Source organism: Scylla paramamosain, chromosome 37 (assembly GCF_035594125.1).
Source record: "Scylla paramamosain isolate STU-SP2022 chromosome 37, ASM3559412v1, whole genome shotgun sequence".
In the NCBI taxonomy this organism is placed as follows: Eukaryota; Metazoa; Arthropoda; class Malacostraca; order Decapoda; family Portunidae; genus Scylla; species Scylla paramamosain.
This window is the reverse complement of record NC_087187.1, coordinates 1,472,850-1,491,785: the sequence shown is the minus strand read 5'-3', so window position 1 is coordinate 1,491,785 and position 18,936 is coordinate 1,472,850. Positions and strand designations below refer to the sequence as shown.

At 41.5% G+C, this 18,936-nt stretch overlaps 2 protein-coding genes across 8 annotated transcripts in view; one reads left to right on the top strand and one right to left on the bottom strand.

The window, feature by feature from the left end:
* The window catches only part of LOC135091296 (mitogen-activated protein kinase kinase kinase 15-like), a 35,091-nt gene extending 30,397 nt beyond the window's left edge, over positions 1 to 4,694 (bottom strand). For 2 of the 7 annotated variants that reach the window (XR_010262463.1, XM_063988795.1), the window contains exon 1: positions 4,460 to 4,694. Coding sequence is in view for 4 of the 7 variants with exons in the window: in XM_063988795.1 (XP_063844865.1) it covers positions 4,460 to 4,483 (24 nt within the window). In the remaining 3 variants the exon portion in view is untranslated. Of the gene's footprint in view, positions 1 to 358; positions 417 to 3,396; positions 3,614 to 4,459 lie in introns of those variants that run through there. The other 5 variants (XM_063988789.1, XM_063988794.1, XM_063988791.1 and 2 more) reach the window with 4 other exon arrangements.
* A 1,021-nt stretch (positions 4,695 to 5,715) lies between these two features.
* LOC135091295 (cleavage and polyadenylation specificity factor subunit 3-like) lies at positions 5,716 to 18,606 on the top strand. The gene is made up of 15 exons (XM_063988788.1): positions 5,716 to 6,030; positions 9,394 to 9,595; positions 10,450 to 10,513; positions 10,783 to 11,009; positions 11,558 to 11,735; positions 12,242 to 12,482; positions 12,940 to 13,115; positions 13,704 to 13,833; positions 14,042 to 14,217; positions 14,886 to 15,038; positions 15,738 to 15,846; positions 16,410 to 16,609; positions 17,136 to 17,270; positions 17,623 to 17,745; positions 17,973 to 18,606. The coding sequence occupies exons 2-15, from the start codon at positions 9,519 to 9,521 to the stop codon at positions 18,072 to 18,074; spliced, it is 2,091 nt and encodes a 696-aa protein (XP_063844858.1). The 5' UTR covers positions 5,716 to 6,030; positions 9,394 to 9,518; the 3' UTR covers positions 18,075 to 18,606.
* Positions 18,607 to 18,936: the final 330 nt, after the last annotated feature.

Genomic DNA, 18,936 nt, shown 5'->3' with positions numbered 1-18,936 from the left:
TTTTTGGATGAGTGCTACCTAGGCTCTGTTATGGTGAGTCTGGGGGTGTGGGTGGATGACGGATGCCAGGGCGGGTGAAGGGTGGGTGACAGTAAAGATCCAGGGTGCACATGGGACTGGCTGGGTGAGCAAAGGTGGGTGAAAAGAAGTGAGTGAGAAATGAGAGGGGAGAATGGATGAGATGGATGAAAGAGAGAGAAAGAGATGAAAACAATAATACTAATAAGTTAAAAGATATTCTCTCTCTCTTTCTCTCTCTCTCTCATAATAATAATAATAATAATAATAATGACACTATTAATAGCAAAACGAACCTGTCACTCTCTCTCTCTCTCTCTCTCTCTCTCTCTCTACTCACCTTCCTCACCACCTCCATAGCTGTGAGGTGACTGCCACACTCACTCACCCACTCACTCACTCACTCTCTCTCTCTCACTGCCACCAATCAGCATTCAGGGCTTCACTAATATTTCCATTCACAGATACAATTAAAATGACAAAAAATAAATAAATAAATGTAAATATAAAATAGGTGGATGAAGATAAATGTGATAATAAGAGAATATACATGCCAATTAACATAGACAGGTGATAATTAAAGGTAGGTGAGAGAAATTTACTAGTAGGCATCATAAAAAGGTGCTAAGTGACTAACATACATACATACATACACACACACGCACACACACACACACACACACACACACACACACACACATGTACATTTCCTGTGAATATTTATCTCTATTTGTCTCTTTACAAACTCCTTCATTAGCGTTATCTCTCTCTCTCTCTCTCTCTCTCTCTCTCTCTCTCTCTCTCTCTCTCTCTCTCTCTCTGTCTCCACTTCCTCTTTTTTCATCCCTATACGAGTCGCCGAAATTAGGTTGCAGAGAATTTTTTTAGAGAACAAGGGAATTTTTTTTAGTTATTTATGAATTCTCTGTGTGTTTCTATTTTTGTTGATGCTTGTCTCCCTTTTTTCTCACCTTCTCTGTTAATTTAGGGTCAGGAGAAGTGAAGAATTAAGGAGAATTTAAAGACAGGATATTTACACATTACTTCTGAATGCTCTCTCTCTCTCTCTCTCTCTCTCTCTCTCTCTCTCTCTCTCTCTCTCTCTCTCTCTCTCTCTCTCTCTACTTTTCAGCACCAACTCTTTTTTTATCTTTTTTTCTAAGTAACTTTTGTATTTCCTTCCTCTCATTTTACTTTCTTTTTTAATACCCCCCCCTCTCTCTCTCTCTCTCTCTCTCTCTCTCTCTCTCTCTCTCTCTCTCTCTCTCTCTCTCTCTCTCTCTCACTCTCTGCACTATATCCACAACAACAAAAAAATATGTTACAATGGAAGTCACAGGCAAGGATAAAACTACAATACTACCATGAATTTGAACAGATAAACTTAATGAGAACCTGTTTATGCCTTTGTGTGTGTGTGTGTGTGTGTGTGTGTGTGTGTGTGTGTGTGTGTGTGTGTGTGTGTGTGTGTGTGTGTGTGTGTGTGTGTGTGTGTACTGAGAAATATACAAGGGGAAATGTGTGGGAGATTGTGGGAATTTGTGGGTTAATATACAGATTATTATTTTATTTACTGGGTATATTGTTATTATTGAGAGGCGGAAGGTGGTGGAGGAGAGAGAGAGAGAGAGAGAGAGAGAGAGAGAGATGAGAGAGAGAGAGAGAGAGAGAGAGAGAGAGAGAGAGAGAGAGAGAGAGAGAGAGAGAGAGAGAGAGAGAGAGAGAGAGAGAGAGAGAAGGATGCTATTTCACCCTGTCTTCCTTCACACTTCACCATGTCTTCCTTCACACTTCACCCTATCTTCCTTCACAGCTTCACCCTGTCTTCCTATCCCTTCCTTCACACCACTAGAGAAAAAAAAAAAAAAAAAAAAAAAAAACACGTACATGGTTACAAACGTTTTATTTATCGATTAACTTAAAAATAAAGGAAAAAAAAAGTGAGGTAATCTGGTAGGCTGCCTCTCATCACCTCATCTGTTATTTAAATTTGTGGTCGGCAGCAATTCGTGTAAATGCGAAGCCGTGTAAAAGTGAAACTGTGGATAACGAGGGTGACTGTAATATACTTTTGGTCAGAAATTAATAGAACATTATCATTTTCATACAAGGGTTAGGTAAGGTAAGGTAAGGTTTAGTTAGATAAGATTAGGTTAGGTTTTCAATTAATTCAGTTCATCTCATTGCTGTTGTAGAGGACTTAAAAAAAAAGCATCACATTTTTGCCCAGAAATAAATAGCTCTACCACATCAGAGTTTCCACACAAGGGCTAGGTAACATAAGGTAAGGTTTAGTTAGATGAGGTTAGGTTAGGTTTTCAATTAATTAAGTTCCTCTCATTGCTGTTCCAGAGGATTTAAAAAAGCATCACATTTTTGCACAGAAATTAATAGAACACCGTCAGAGTTTCCATACAAGGGCTAGGTTTGCTTCAAATGAATTCAGTCCATTAATTTCATTGCTGTTGCTGATCATGATTGAAAAAAAAGAGAAAAAAAAAAAACATAATTTTGCCCCATGAATTAAAAGCCCACTATCTTGAAATTAAAATACTCACAGACAATACTGCAATAACCCAAACATTTCCATCTCACAGCTACACTAGTTGGATTAATGCTAGTCATTTCCATAAAACCCTCAACTTGACACATCATTCATAAAAAAAAAAAAAATGACTAAGTTCTTAATAAAATCACACCAATAATGCCCCGAAACACAGAAACAACTAAGAAACAGGACAAAAAAAAAAATAAATAAATAAATAAGACACAAGGAATGAAGAGAGAAGAGGAAGAGAAGTTAGGAGAAGCAAGGAAGAAGGAAGGAGAGGTAAATGAAACTGGAAATGGAGATAGAAAGAATAAAAAGGTGAATAACAAGGCGTAGACGCGAAATAAGGGAAGAAGAGAAAAGGTAAACAAGAAATAGAGCGGAGAAGGGAGGAAATGGAGGGAAGAAGGGATGAGGAAGGGGGAAGGAGCGATAAATAAAGTGAGAAACAGAGATTGAAGCAAGAAAAGGGTGAATAACAAGGAATGGACACGAAAGGAAGAAAAAGGAAGGGAAGAAGAGAAGAGGTAAACAAGCAAAAAGCGAAGAGAGGGAATGGAGGGAAGATGGGAGGTAGGAGAGGGAGGGAGGGAGGGAGGGGGGGATAAATAACCTTGTAACATCTATACCATGATCTACCACACCACCACAACACCACACAGCTACCACACTTGATCAGAACAGCCTCAAAAGCACACAGACAAACGAACACACGCAAAACACAAGGCAGAAACGGCAAAAATATACGAAAATTTTAGTTAATCTTCACCACCTTCTTCTTCCCATGCGAATTTATCCTTATACGCAAAACTATGTACACTTCTCACCTCGTGTATGAGTGAATTACGCCTTCATGTATCCTTAAAGTGGCCAAGGCTGGCACTCACCCTCTCATCTCCTCGGTAAAATGGAATAGAGTCAGTCAGGTGCTGCTGAAGAAACGCAGAGCGGCCATACTAATCCTCATTTGCTAATATACCCCAATTTTCTTTATTTTTCCACCTCCTCATCCTCTCTTGTTTCGGATTAGGGTGTTTTTTAACGAATTTTATCCTGGTGCGCTTATTTCCATGGTGAATTTGGGGTTTTGTGGTTAATTTGCTTTGTGGGAAGGTGTTTTGGTAATAGAGAATGGATGTCAACATTATGGTTTGCAGCGGGGACTGTGTCAGTTTGTGAGGGATAGTGGTTGAGGGGGTGGAGATTCATGTGCCCTTATTTTGAAACGCTCTGCTTTCCCACCGCGACCATTTTCTAATGTTACAAAAATTATTAGCCGAGTTCCAAAGAGTGTTTCACCTCTTGATAACTAATAAATGTCGTTAATATGTTACTAGAACCATAAAAAAAAAAACATCCTTAAAAATCCGTAAACTTCAACTGCAAGCCTTTTAAACTATTTGAGAAGCAGTTGGCATGAAAAAAAACAGCCACTAGCGCTCTCTGGCAGTATTTCCCGAAGACAAACAATGCTGCACATATATTAAGGCGAACAGGCATATGGGTGAAGGTATGCAAGCAGGAGCAGTGACATATCAGGTGGTCAACAGCTCTCTGCCTTCTCCAGAGAATATAAACGAAAATCTTTATATATATATATATATATATATATATATATATATATATATATATATATATATATATATATATATATATATATATATATATATATATATATATATATATATATATATATTTCTTAGCCTTCCCGCTGCCGCCCACCCTCGCTTTCCTGCTTCTACTCACAATACGCACACTTATCCAGCAAATGCCACATAACTCTTTCCTTCCATCAAACATCACTGAAGAACACAAAGAAGGTTACAAGAATTCAATCATTATATACGTAGTAGTCCTTGAATGAGTTACACAAAGAACAGAATTACTTACCTGAATCTGTCTCCAGGCAATCATTTTTGTAGCAATTATAGTGGTGGTGGTGGTGGTGGTGGTGGTCAGAATCTTGGTAAATGATGTCGGCGAATAAATCCACAAATATTCTTACGTAATTAACAGCATTTTAACACAACCGCTTATACACAGAAGGTTGCGCTGCGTTGTAGTGCCATCATGTGTGCTTATGTGTGAGTGGTGTGTGTGTGTGTGTGTGTGTATGTGGTGTTGTGGATAGTGGTGGTGGTGGTGGTGGTAGTGGTGGTTATCTTATTTATCTCTGTGTTTATCTCTCTTGGTTGCAGTTTCCAGATAGTGTGTTAGATGGAATGGGTACGCATGGTGTACGCGGGTGTGTGTGTGTGTGTGTGTGTGTGTTTTATGTAGGAAAGACACTGGCCAAGGGCAACAAAAATCCAATAAAAAAAATATGCCCACTGAAATGCCAGTCCCATAAAAGGGTCATAGTAGTGGTCAAAAATTGATGAATAAGTGTCTTGAAACCTCCCTCTTGAAGGAATTCAAGTTATAGGAAGGTGGAAATACAGAAGCAGGCAGGGAGTTCCAGAGTTTACCAGAGAAAGGGATGAATGATTGAGAATACTGGTTAACTCTTGCGTTAGAGAGGTGGACAGAATAGGGGTGAGAGAAAGAAGAAAGTCTTGTGCAGCGAGGCCGCGGAAGGAGGGGAGGCATGCAGTTAGCAAGATCAGAAGAGCAGTTAGCATGAAAATAGCGGTAGAAGACAGCTAGATATGCAACATTGCGGCGGTGAGAGAGAGGCTGAAGACAGTCAGTTAGAGGAGAGGAGTTGATGAGACGAAAAGCTTTTGATTCCACCCTGTCTAGAAGAGCAATATGAGTGGAACCAGTAGATCACCAGTAGAGCGGCCTTGACGGAACCCATACTGGCGATCAGATAGAAGGTTGTGAAGTGATAGATGTTTAAGAATCTTCCTGTTGAGGATAGATTCAAAAACTTTAGATAGGCAGGAAATTAAAGCAATAGGAAGGTAGTTTGAGGGATTGAAAGGATGATTGAGGCGATGAAAGAGTTTCTGGAGAGAATGTGGCGTGCCAGGTGTATGAACAATTAGGATAGGGGATGCTGTTCGTTTCTCTTTTTTTTTCCCCTTCTACAGGAGTTGCCGATCCAAAGACCTGGCTCAGGAGTGATCCTGTGCTACCTGTACCATCAAGATCAAGATCAAGGCGCTGCTGCCTGACAAATTTACCAGTCTGTGTGTCGCGTCTATGGGTAGTGTTAGTACGCGTCTGTTTGAACTCCCAGCCTGACAGAATCTGTTTTTTTTTGTGTGTGTGTGTGTAACCACGCCTACACAGTGGCTGCCAAGGATTACCCATGAGTTAAACCTTCTTTAGTTGATAATGAGGAAGGCGTGGGCTCTAGCAGTGGACACCCAAGGCAGCAGTGGGTGAAAACAAGCAAAATAAAGAAAAGGTTGGCTGTGAGAAGGTGCTAGACAGCCAGCCATAGTGACGAGGAGGCAGGAAGATAGACCACCACCACCACCACCACCATCACCAGCATCACCACCACAGGGAAGGTAAGGTTAGGAAGTGTTAGAATAAATTTAGGTAACTTAACATCACTTTTTAATGAATAACTGAACAATCCACGGTTTTAATTCATTTTAACGCATCTCACCTAACCTCCAGCACAATATATCCCTGTGTCAGCCTCGTCTCGTTGCTAAAAACCGTAAAATTTAACTTAATGAAAATGTATACAATCTGGGTTGTCTCTATTTATCAGCCATTATATATCTTATCTGTAAGTGTTTTAAACCAATACTGTCGCAAACCGGAGCCACATGACCAACCTTTAATATCCGCTCGTTAGATATACCTGCCATTACTTAGTTTAAGTTTGGCGAGGGTTTAAATGAGTGAGAAGGGTTGGTCGTCCCCTCCACTGGCCCCCCTGGCCGCCATCTTGGATAAGGCTCCCCAGCCCCCTCCGGTTCCAATATTATTTTTCTTTATTTCCTAAGTATTTTATTTCGGCTTTTAGCTAAGATTTTATGGTTTGTAAAAATATTTCGTTGTTTTTTAAGTTATTTGAGCGCGTGTGTTGCTTGGAAAGTGGTGATTTTGGCGTTGTTTTTGTGTAAATAAGAGGGCCGTTATCGGCGTATTTTTTTACGGTCCCAAAGCTAAATTTTTTATTTCAGCCTGTACTAGGTTCTTATTGGTTTTAAAAATTAGTTGGTGTTTTTTTAAGTGTGTTGCCGTCCCACTCAGTGAAATGCGTGCACCGTACACTTGTTTTTATTCGTGTTCAACTTCCAATAATATTGATTTTTTTTTCGGTAGATTTTTTTATTTGCGCTTGTAGCTCACTTTAAATGGTTTTAGAAAATAGTTCAGATTTTTTAAAGTGTTTTCCGTTATGTTTAGGCCAGAATGGGTGGACATTTGAACGATTTTAAATTGGGTGAATGTTCGAACAGTTTCCAGATACTTCTTTTTAAATATCTTTAATACTACTGCGTTTTGAAATGTGTTGTTATTTTTGGCATTAGTTAATATTTGTGGCAAGTCTGAATTTATAAAGCATTCCTGTCTAGCTGCGTTTTTTAGAGGGGTCATTTTCAAAATGAAATACGTACGTACGTAAATAATGGCCGCTGTGACGTCATCAACCCCCAGCCGTGACGTCACAAGCCCCCCCCAGCCATGACGTTTCAGAGTGGTACCTTCCCTAACTCCCTTCCAGTCCCTCCCAGTAAATATTCAGTGTTTTTTGTTTTTTTCAAGGTATTTCAAGGTGTGTGTGTGTGTGTGTGTGTGTGTGTGTGTGTGTGTGTGTGTGTGTGTGTGTGTGTGTGTTGCCTTACTTTTCGTTGTACAGATGGTGATGCAGTGTGTGTGTGTGTGTGTGTGTGTGTGTGTATGTTGCCTTGTCTTACGTTGTACAGATGCTTATGCATTGTGTGTGTGTGTGTGTGTGTGTGTGTGTTGCCTTATTTTTCGTTGTACAGATGGTGATGCAGTGTGTGTTGCTTTTGTCTTTCGTTGTACAGATTGTTATGCAGTGTGTGTGTGTGTGTGTGTGTGTGTGTGTTGCCTTATCTTTCGTTGTACAGATGGTGATGCAGTGTGTGTGTGTGTGTTGCCTTATCTTTCGTTGTACAGATGGTGATGCAGTGTGTGTGTGTTGTGTGTGTGTGTGTGTGTGTTGCCTTGTCTTACGTTGTACAGATGCTTATGCAGTGTGTGTGTGTGTGTGTGTGTGTGTGTGTGTGTGTGTTGCCTTGTCTTTCGTTGTACAGATGCTTATGTAGTGTGTGTGTATGTGTGTGTGTGTGTGTGTGTTGCCTTGTCTTTCGTTGTACAGATGCTTATGCAGTGTGTGTGTGTGTGTGTGTGTGTGTGTGTGTGTGTGTGTGTGTGTGTGTTGCCTTGTCTTACGCTGTACAGATGCTTATGCAGTGTGTGTGTGTGTGTGTGTGTGTGTGTTGCTTTGTCTTACGCTGTACAGATGCTTATGCAGTGTGTGTGTGTGTGTGTGTGTGTGTGTTGCCTTGTCTTTCGTTGTACATATGCTTGTGCAGTGTGTGTGTGTGTGTGTGTGTGTGTGTGTGTGTGTGTGTGTGTGTGTTGAAAATGTACGCGCGCGCGCGCGCGTACATTTTCAGTTTGTTAATGAAAAGATAAGTATGGTAAACCAGTGGGTAGGTCGATTGGGAAGCGCGGCAAGGATGAGAGCAAGTATGATGTGTTGAGAGAAGTGTGGAAGAGTGTGGCTGTGCCATGTATAATGTATGGTATGGATGTGATTGCATGGAATGAAAGTGAAATTGATGAGTTAGAAGTGGGCCAGAATAGAGTAGCAAGGATGGCACTGAGTGCACCGAGGTGCACAGCAGTTGAAGCCTTGAGAGGTGACATGGGATGGAGCACCTTTAGAGAAAGACTCACAAAAGCCACACTTAGGTACAAGATTAGGCTTGAGAGAATGGATGATGCAAGAATAGCAAGGAAGGTGTACCTGTGGAATGAAAGTGGAAGCAAATGGAGGAAGAGATGCATGAGAATGACAGACAGGAATGGATTGCAAGTTGTGTGGGCGATAAGAATGGCTGGGAGGAATCAAAATGAGCGTGAATGGGTGGTAACAAGAGGAGGCAGAGTGGGAGCCGAATGGGATGTGAGAAAATGGAAGAATGAGATAGACAAAGAAGTGAAATGTGTGGGACTGAATGAATGGAAGAATGAAATGGAAAGAAAGAAGATCCTGGAATGGTACAAGGAGAAAGAGGCCCCAAGGTATGAAAGGTGGTATGATGGAAGCCTGGGCGGTGATCTCTTCCGAGCGAGGTCACAGTGTATGGATGTGAATGCAAGGAGTTACAGGTGGTCTGAGTCCCGCAGCAAAGTGTGCCAGATGTGTGACACGGGAGAGGATGAGACGGTGGAACATGTGGTGCTGGAGTGTGTGAAGTATGCCAGAGACAGGAATGAGATGATGCAAATGATACTGACTGAGTTAGGGCATGATAGGAATGAAAGAGTGGAGAAGACAGGAAAGGAATGGATGGTGTTGTTGCTGGGATTGTGTTATCTTTCTCTGGTAAACTCTGGAACTCCTTGCCTGCTTCTGTATTTCTTCCTTCCTATGACTTGAATTCCTTCAAGAGGGAGGTTTCAAGACACTTATTCATCAATTTTTGACCACTGCTTTGACCCTTTTATGGGACTGGCATTTCAGTTGGCATATTTTTTTTATTGGATTTTTGTTGCCCTTGGCCAGTGTCCTTCCTACATAAAAAAAAAAAAAAAAAGAGGCAAATGAAAGGATGATTGAAGAGGTGAAAGAGTTTCTGGAGAGAATGTGGCGTGCCAGATGTATGAACAATTAGGATAGAGGATGCTGTTCGTTTCTCTTTTTTCCCCCCCTTCTACAGGAGTTGCCGATCCAAAGGCCTGGCTCAGGAGCTATCCTGTGCCATCTGTACCATCAAGATCAAGGTCAAGCCAGGTGTAAACAAACCCGGCGTGCTTCACGAGACAAGATAGGAAGGCACGAAACATGACCACCAATCGCCCCAGAGTGCAGGTTCTTAATTTACCCGAGGAGGAGAGTGACGAGCTGAAGATAACGCCTCTGTAAGCCTTCCTTTGTATATTGTACTGTAGGGGGACAAATGCAGCACAGCCTCATTCACTCGTATTCTGAAACGCTCAGCTCTCTCACCAGGACTATTTTCGAAGGCCACATAAATCATTAGCCAGGTCCCAAAGACTGCTTCACCCATTTTTGATATAGAAATCATGTTAATATGTCACGAAAACCATTAAAAAACCGTATAATTTCAGCTATCGACCCTGCATTATCTGTCTCAGCATTACTTAAAAGTTGACAGACGGACCTTCAGATCTACGCAGCCTTTATATAGCTACTATTACCTCCTACAGCAGCTTAGTATAATGTGCTAAAATAAGGTAGCCAATCAGGTGAGAGCCCTTTGAAAATAGTGATCTGCAGTGTTTCAGAATGTGATTACTTTGTCTTGAAACACTTACTGCCACTAACACGTGCTTCTCCCACTGTTCATTGTTTATTTTTATTATTTTCCTTTCGCGATGTTGTTTGTTTTATTGATTTTTCTTTGAGTGTTGTTATTTTTTCATCTTTTCCACTTGATTTTTTTTTTTTATCTTTTGGTTGATATTATTATTATTCTTATGTTTTCTCTCGATTTTTTATTTTCTCGTGTTTTCCTTTCTTCTTGGTATTATATTTTTTCTCCTGATACTGTTATTTTTCTTGATGTGACTAATTTTTTTTTAACTTTTTTCTATTTTATCTATTATATTTCTCTGTAGGACATTTTTTTTCCCTGATATTATTATTTTTATCTTTATTTTTCCTTCTCTTTGTGGTACTCCTTTCTTCACTCTGCAGAGCCGTCAGTATTCACAAAAACTGGCAGCTGAGTCTTTCCTAACTCCTTTTACAGAGGCTCGGGTCAAGAGGTGGGGAGATCATGTCACTTCCTGGAGTTCAAGGGGAAGAAAGTCTTGGTGAGTATCAATTCCTGTCATTCCTCCCTCAATTGGTCTTCGTTCCTGATAACAAGCACCATATCTCCAGTAATTAATGTTTATCTCCCATCCAGTAAGAAGCGTACCCTACTGGTAAAAATTTATAACCCCAAAGCTGCTGGACTTAAGATATAACATTGATGTAACAACTAAATATAAACAAAACACCATGACAGCCTCAATATTTCACAACACAACACCTTATCCTTCTCCTCATCTTCCTCCTCCTCTTCCTCTTCCTTCCACAGCTGGACTTCGGGATCCATCCAGCGCTGACTGGCATGAACGCGCTCCCCTTCTCCGACTATATTGACCCAGAGCAGATTGACCTCATGTTGGTGTCACACTTCCATCTGGACCATGCTGGGGGCCTGCCGTGGTTCCTGATGCACACTCGTTTCAAGGGCCGCTGCTACATGACCCACCCCACCAAGGCTATCTACAAGTGGCTCCTCTCCGACTACATCAAAGTCAGGTCAGTTTGGAGCGTCAGGTTAAGGTCGGTTTGTCATTTAATTTGTGTTACTGGTTTTCTTTGGTTTATTTGTTTATTTGTTTTTTATGGTAGGTGGTACTGGTTAAAGGTAACTAAGAAAAGAGGTACAGGGTGTTAGTTGTATATGAAATGTTAAGTGTCTTCATTTACGAGCCTAACTATCTTCTAGCCTCACAAATTTTCTCACTCAGTCAGTCACATACACACACTCAACCAGCCCAACCACTCAATCCCTCACACACTCACTAACCTAACCTTACTTAACCTAACCTGTCTTAACCTAACCTAACGTTCACCCAACAGCAACATAACCACTGATCACACACACACTTATACACACACACACACACACACACACACACACACACACACACACACACACACACACACACACACACACACACACACACACACACACTAACCTTACTTTCACCACATAAGATAACCACTGAACAAAAGCTATCTAATCACTCACACACTCACTCACTCACAATCAACCAACCACTAACCTAACCTTACCCCCATAGCAACATAGCGACCGAACACATGCTGTACTCGGAGAGCGACCTGGAGGCTTCGCTCAACAAAATCAACGTCATCAACTTTCACGAGGAGAAGGAGGTACAGGGGATTAAATTCTGGTGCTACCATGCCGGCCACGTACTGGGAGCAGCCATGTTCATGATACAGATTGCTGGTGTGAAGGTAAGAGGGGCAGGAGAGTGAGGGAGATAAGATGGGATGAGAGGTAGGAAGGGATGATGAGAGAGAGAAGAGTATGGAATGGGGAGGAGAGATTGTGGAGAGGGAAGGGAAAGAGGAGAGAAGCAAGGAGATATAGAGAAGGGTGAAACAGGGAGAGATAGGGAAGGGAGAGGATGAGAGAGATGAGGAAGAAAGAAGCAGGCAGACAGGAAGAAAGGAAGATATGAAAGGCAAGGAGAGAGAAAAGAATAGGAGAGGAAGGGAGATGAGGAGGAAAGGAAAAAATTATTTCTTCATATATAAAAATACAAACAAAACCCTTTTTTTTTTTTCTAATTTCAGACTCATTGACGCAAAAATCCTTCACACACTCACAAACTCATGACAAAGCACATTTAAATTATTCCCCTAAAAAAAAAATTACAAAACATTTTATTAAATTATCGATTTATTAATTTTCTCACCCCCTCTGCAGAATCCTAACAGATCCTTCAACCTTTCTACAGATCCTCTACACTGGGGACTTCTCGCGGCAGGAAGATCGGCACTTGATGATGGCCGAGATCCCACAGATCCGGCCAGACGTGCTGATGATTGAGTCGACGTACGGAGTGAGCATCCACGAGCCGAGGGAGAGCCGAGAGTCACGGTTCACCAACACCGTGCATACCATTGTGACGAGGGGCGGCCGCTGTCTTATTCCTGTGTTTGCCCTTGGCCGTGCTCAGGAGCTGCTCTTGATTCTTGGTGTGTGTGTGTGTGTGTTTTGTTTGTTTTCACGTCGTAGTTATCTCTTCGTGTCTATTTGTTGTTTCTCTATTTCTGTGTTTGTTTTGTTCACTTTATCTCCACTTCCTCTCATTTATTGCTTCTTCTGGTCTATTCCTTTCACTCCAGTTTTTTCTTCCTCATTCTATTTTCACCTTTATCATCAGCATACCCCATTCACTGCCCACTCCCACCCTATCCCATCCTTTCAACATTCCTTACCTTCACCCCCTCACATCACCCCTCACATCACCCCCTCTCATCACCCCTCATCATCCCCCACTCCCTCATCCCTCTTCATTCACCTTCCCATACCCTATTCAACCCTACCCACACCCTATCCACTCCTCTTCACCTTTTTATCCTTCCGTATTTCTGTACACGCCACCCCTCTACCCCCTGCGCCCCTACTTACTCACCTATTCACCCAACACAGATGAGTACTGGCAACAACACCCGGAGGTTCATGAGGTGCCTATCTATTACGCCTCAGCCCTGGCCAAGAAGTGCATGAGTGTGTACCAGACCTATACACACGCGATGAACGAGAGGATTCAGCGCCAGATATCCATTAGTAATCCCTTCCAGTTTAAGCATATCTCCAATCTTAAGGTGAGGTGGTAATGGAGTGGTTAGGTTAGGTTAATCTGGTTTTGCTTAGGTTAGGTTTCATTAAGTTTAGTTAGTCTTTGCTGGAGAAAATTTAAGTTATGTTTGGTTAGTTTTGTTTTTGCTGGGGAAAGTTTGTGTATTTGTTTATGTTAGGTTAGATTAGATTTGTCTGGAAGTGTGTGGGAGTGTGTGAGAGAGAAAGAGAGGCCTGGGGAGTGTGTAGGAGTGAAAGTTGAGGTGTGTGAGAGAGAAAGAGAGGATTGGGGAGTGTTTGAGAGAGAAAGAGATGATATCAGAGTGTGTAGGAGTGAGAGAAAGAGAGCTGAAGTGTGTGAGAGAGAGGCTTGGGAAGTGTGTAGGGGAGAGAGAGAGAATATAGGAGAAAGAAAAGAAAATTTTAGTAATGTGTGTGTGTGTGCAATAACTTTTTTTTTTTTTTTTACCTTGAGTAGTATCTATAAGTCTGTGTCCAATAATAATAATAATGATAATAATAATAATGATAACAATAACAGTAACAATAATAACTTGTGTACGTGTGTGTGTGTGTGTGTGTGTGTCAGGTAATTGTGTCCTTTGTACCTGCAGGGAATGGACCAGTTTGAGGACATTGGGCCGTGTGTGATCATGGCGTCACCCGGCATGATGCAGAGCGGCCTGTCTCGGGAGCTATTTGAGATGTGGTGCCCTGACCCCAAGAACGGCGTCATCATTGCAGGTGTGTTGGTGTTGGTGGTGCTGCTTATACATCACCACATAAATCCTTGCACACACACACACACACACACACACACACACACACACACACACACACACACATACAGTTTTCCTTATTCATTACCCAAGTTTATGTGTAGTTAAGGTTTTTCCAGCAATATCCACCCTCTATCACACACGCATATCCTGACATCCTAATGTTTTCGTAGGATACTGTGTGGAGGGGACCCTGGCCAAGGAGATTCTGAAGGAGCCCGAGGAGGTCACCACTATGTCTGGTCAGCGTCTCCCCATGAAGTGTTCGGTGGAGTACATCTCGTTCTCTGCCCACACTGATTTTGAACAGACTACTCACTTCATCCGTACCATTCACCCCCCCAATGTGGTCAGTTGTGTTTGTTTTTATTTGCTTTTGTCATTTTTTATTTATTTATTTATTTATTTTTTTTTTTTTGTCTGTTTTTACTTGTGATCTTATTTGATTTTTTTTCTTTTTTTGCTTTTATTTGTGTTCTTATTTTGTTTTCTTACCTGTGCTTTTGTCTGTGTCTATACGTGTGTCCTTGGTGTTGTTATCTGCGTGTTTTATAGCGGGTTCATATTTGTGTTCTAGTTTGTGTTCTTTCCTATATTCTTACTTTCATTTTTGCTGTCATTGTTACCTGTTCTGTTTCTTCTCCTTGTCCTTACCTGCGTTCTCACCTGTATTCTTTCATACCCGTGTTCTTATTTGTGTTTTTGCTATCATCCTTACCTGTGTGGTGTATTCTAATCTTGCTGTCTTGATTTTTCTAACAATCTTATGAAAAAAAAGTGAAGGGGCCCCAAGAACATGTTAGCAGGAAGGACTAACTGTACACAACACAAATCTTTGCCCAGTTGTCTTGCATTCCTATGAGAATTTAGCAACCGTAAGAATATGCATTAGTGAGGACTGTACTGTATTAACCTTCACTACCCCTATGACTCCAGTAACCCTCATACCTTCAGTTATTTGATGTCATTTTCACTATGTACCACTATGCTACCTGTCACCTCTTGCTGTCCCCTCAGGTGCTGGTGCATGGGGAGATGACGGAGATGTCTCGCCTCAAGTCGGCCCTGGAGCGGGAGTATGAAGCCTGCACAGACAACCCGGTGAAGGTGTTCAACCCAAAGAACCTGGAGACTGTCACTTTTCACTTCAGGGGAGAGAAGATGGCCAAGGTGGGGCTGCTGGCTTGGCTTCTGTGTGTGTTTGTGAGGTGGTCTTCCATCTGAGTTTGTAGAGAGGGTTTGTAGGGACTCAGGGTTTGTGGAGACTCAAGGTTTGTATTGATTTAGGGTTCCTAGACACTTAGGGTTTGTATATCTTCACCAGTCTTATCCATGAGCACGTATAATGAACAGATAATCAGGTGTTCACCAAAGCATTCGTCTTAACCATTTATAAATACACAGCTTATTGTTTCTTTGAGGGGCTGGTGGTTGTCAGAAGCCACAGAGATGAGTGGTTGGGTTCACGTACTTCTTCATCCCATTATTGATGTATGACCCTTGTTGAACGATCACTAAGGTTATGATTATGTCCTTGAAAGATCCCAGTACCTTTTGCTAGATATGTATGTAGGTTGTGTGGTTGTGTGATACAGGGACTGCCACGTGTAGGCCTACCAGTTCATTGTAGCTTCCTTTTTGGTCTTTAATTCATGGAGAGATAGGTTACTTACAGGGCAGCCATGTGTAGGCCTATCCTATTGCATCCTACCTTATTAAATTCATAGATAAGGGTGATAAATGCATATAGACAGGTTAAGCAGGGGTAGCCATGTGTAGACCTAGCTTATTGCATCTTCCCTTATGACTTCAAACACTACTAAGTATCCAACAGGCTCCCATCACTGTCCCATGCCTTTCCCCTGCCAGGTGATGGGGGAGCTGGCCATGCAGAAACCCAAGGAGAACAGCATTGTGTCAGGGATTCTCATCAAACGAAATTTCAACTGCCACATCATTTCACCGAGGGACCTGGGCAGTGAGTGTACCAGGAGGAGTGTTTTGGGAGTGTTGTGGAGTATTTTGGAGTGGTTTTCCATCCTTTTGCAGTCATTTACCTTCTACTTGACACTATTAAACTGTCACCAGAACACCCTTGAAAACCCCAATAACTTCCTTTGACCCCATTAAACTTTATCAGAACCACAAAAACACCCTTGAAAACCCCAATAACTTCTTTTGACACCATTAAACTTTCACCAGAACCACAAAAACATCCTTGAAAACCCCAATAATTTCCTTTGACCACAGTAAACTTTACCAGAACCACAAAACACCCTTGAAAACCTCAATAGCTCCCACTTCAACATGTTAAGACTAGCCAGGGCAAGAATGAGGGGTTGGCACCATTTACTAAGTCTCCTTCAGTTACTTCTATCCCTTGCATCTTCCTCTTTTACTCCCAACCTTTGCTAGATACAATTCCATTCCATCATTTCACTCTGTCTTTCTCTCAATCTTCAAGCTCTTTTAATCATCCGGTTTTCTCTTCATTTTTATTTTATCATCTCACTCCTATCAACTTATCCCTTTTTTTGCCAGAGTACAGTGAGCTCTCAGTGTCCACCATAAGCCAGAGGTCCAGCCTGCATTACACAGGATCCTGGTCACTGCTCCACTACCTCCTGGCTTCAATGTACGGCAGTGTGGAGGTGGTGCTCTCAGACGGTGCTGAAAACCAAGCTCTCAGGGTATTTGATGTGGTGATGGTGACACAGGAACCCCCCGCTGTGGTGATTGAGGTGTGTGGTGTTGGTGGTTGGGTGTTGTGTTGTGGTGTGTTGACGGGAGCTGTTTAGGGTGACTGATTAAAAGTAGTTTAGTGTTATCGGGTTATTTTTTAGTTTTCTGAGTGTGTTTGAATGATTTATTGTTGTGGTGCTGGTTCAATTCAGTTAGTTAGTCTCAGTCAGTCTGTCAGTCTACCAGCCAATCAGTTCAGTAAGTGAAAAAGTCAGTCCATTAATCACTTAACTAAACAAAACAGTGACTGATGAAATGAACCAGTCAGTCAGTCGGTCAGTCGATAATTTTTCAAGTAACCAGTCAGTCAGTCGGTCGGTCGATAATTTTTCAAGTAACTAATCAGTCAGTCAGTCGGTCAGTCGATAATTTTTCAAGTAACCAATCAGTCAGTCAGCCAGTCATTCAGTCATTATTTCTTTTCTTTGCCTTTTATTCTTGCTCTGCTTCCCCCTTCTCTTCCTCTTTCTCTTCTTCCTCCTCTTCCTGTTCTTGTGTTCTTATATCCCAGTGCTCTTATTGCAGTGGGTAGCCAGTCCAACCAGTGACATGTATGCTGATGCAGTGATGAAGGTGATACTGAAGGCGCAGGAGCTGGACACTGCCGGCGTCACTGTTCCCTCCATTAGCAGTGCTGTGTTTGACCGAATGCATTTCAAGGTCAGTAAGTCAGTCAATCAGTTGGTCAGTTTGTTAGTTTGTCAGTTGGCTTGTTAAGTTTGTGAATAGGTTGTTGTTACAGTGTGTTTGTAAGTCTGTCAGTCAGTCAGTCAATATCCAGATTATTATAAAACTACTACTTTTTTCAGTCAGTCAGTCAGTCACTCAGTATCCAGATTATTATTAGACTAAGCTAATTTTTTTTTATCAGTCTGTCAGTCTCTCAACACCCAGATGTCACGAAGATTACACTCCCTCATCACTCTCTCCCTTCATCCAGCATCCATTCTACCATACACTACCTTGACTCACCACTTCCTTAACCCAGTGTTCATTGCTCTGTGTGTTTCAGGAGTGCCTCATTGAGCTCTTCCAGGAGATGTTCGGAGAAGACTCTGTGCCCAAGATCTTCAAAGGGGAGAAGATTTATGTATCAGTGGACAATGTGAAGGCAAATGTTGACCTTGTGAGCTTGGTGAGTCCCTGTGCATGTGTGTTTGTGTAGATGCATACTAGGTTGAGTGGATCTTCAGTTTAGCATGTAGTAGTAGTACTAGTAGTAGTAGTTTGTATGAAAGAGGATATGATAGAGAAAACAATCCACTGAAGAACACAAACCATAAAGAACAAAGAGAGAATTAATGATAGAGACAAATAATTTCAGACCACAAACCATAACTTTCCTTTTCCTCCTCGTTTCAGAAAGTGACATCAGAAAACGAGAAGCTGGAGAGGGTGGTGCAGACCGCAGTGACTAAGCTGTTCCAGTCACTAGCCCCTGTCACTGTTAGCATGAAGCACTGAGGGGCTGGGAGGGGGGGGCAGGGAGAGGGGGAGGGATAGACAGAGAGAGGGGGAGAATGGAGGTAGAGAGAGGGAGGAATGGAGGTAGAGAGAAGGGGAGGAATGGAGGTAGAGAGAGGAGAAATAGAGACAGTTATTTTTATTTAGTTATTCTTTCATTTATTTATTTTTATCATTATTAGTTTCTTATTCCTCTATTCAGTCTTATTTCCTTTCTTCTACCCTTTATTGTTTTCCTACTTCTCTCCCTCCTCTGCTTCATTTTTTTCTTTTATTTATCTTTGTGTTTATTTATTTTCTTATTTTCTTGTTTATTTCTTTCTTTGTGTCGGAAGGAAAGTAGTAAGTTGTCTGTTATCAGTGAATTTAGCATAATTATAGATGATGATGGTGGTGGTGGTGGTTGCAGGGATGATAATTGTGATGAAGGTGATGGTAGTGATGGTGATATATGATTCTCTCTCTCTCTCTCTCTCTCTCTCTCTCTCTCTCTCTCTCTCTCTCTCTCTCTCTCTCTCTCTCTCTCTCTCTCTCATAGGTACAAAATAATTCAGTAATATTAAGCTGAGGGAATTTATTTTGAATTTTGCTTCATGTTGTAATTTAATAATTGTTGGCAGGCCTTGCACAGTCATTCTTGTTTGGAAATAATAAAAACAATATGAAGAAACTTAGTGTAAAATTGATAAATATAAGTATTCTTTTAAAATGTCGTCTTTGTACCCAATTGATGCTGGAGAGGAGGAAAGCAGAAGAGAAGAGGTAAGACTGATTAAAGAGAGTAGTAAGAGGAAAGTGACAAAGAAAACAAATAGTAATGAGTAAACAAAAAGCTCAATGAAAAAATGTGAAAACCAAACCT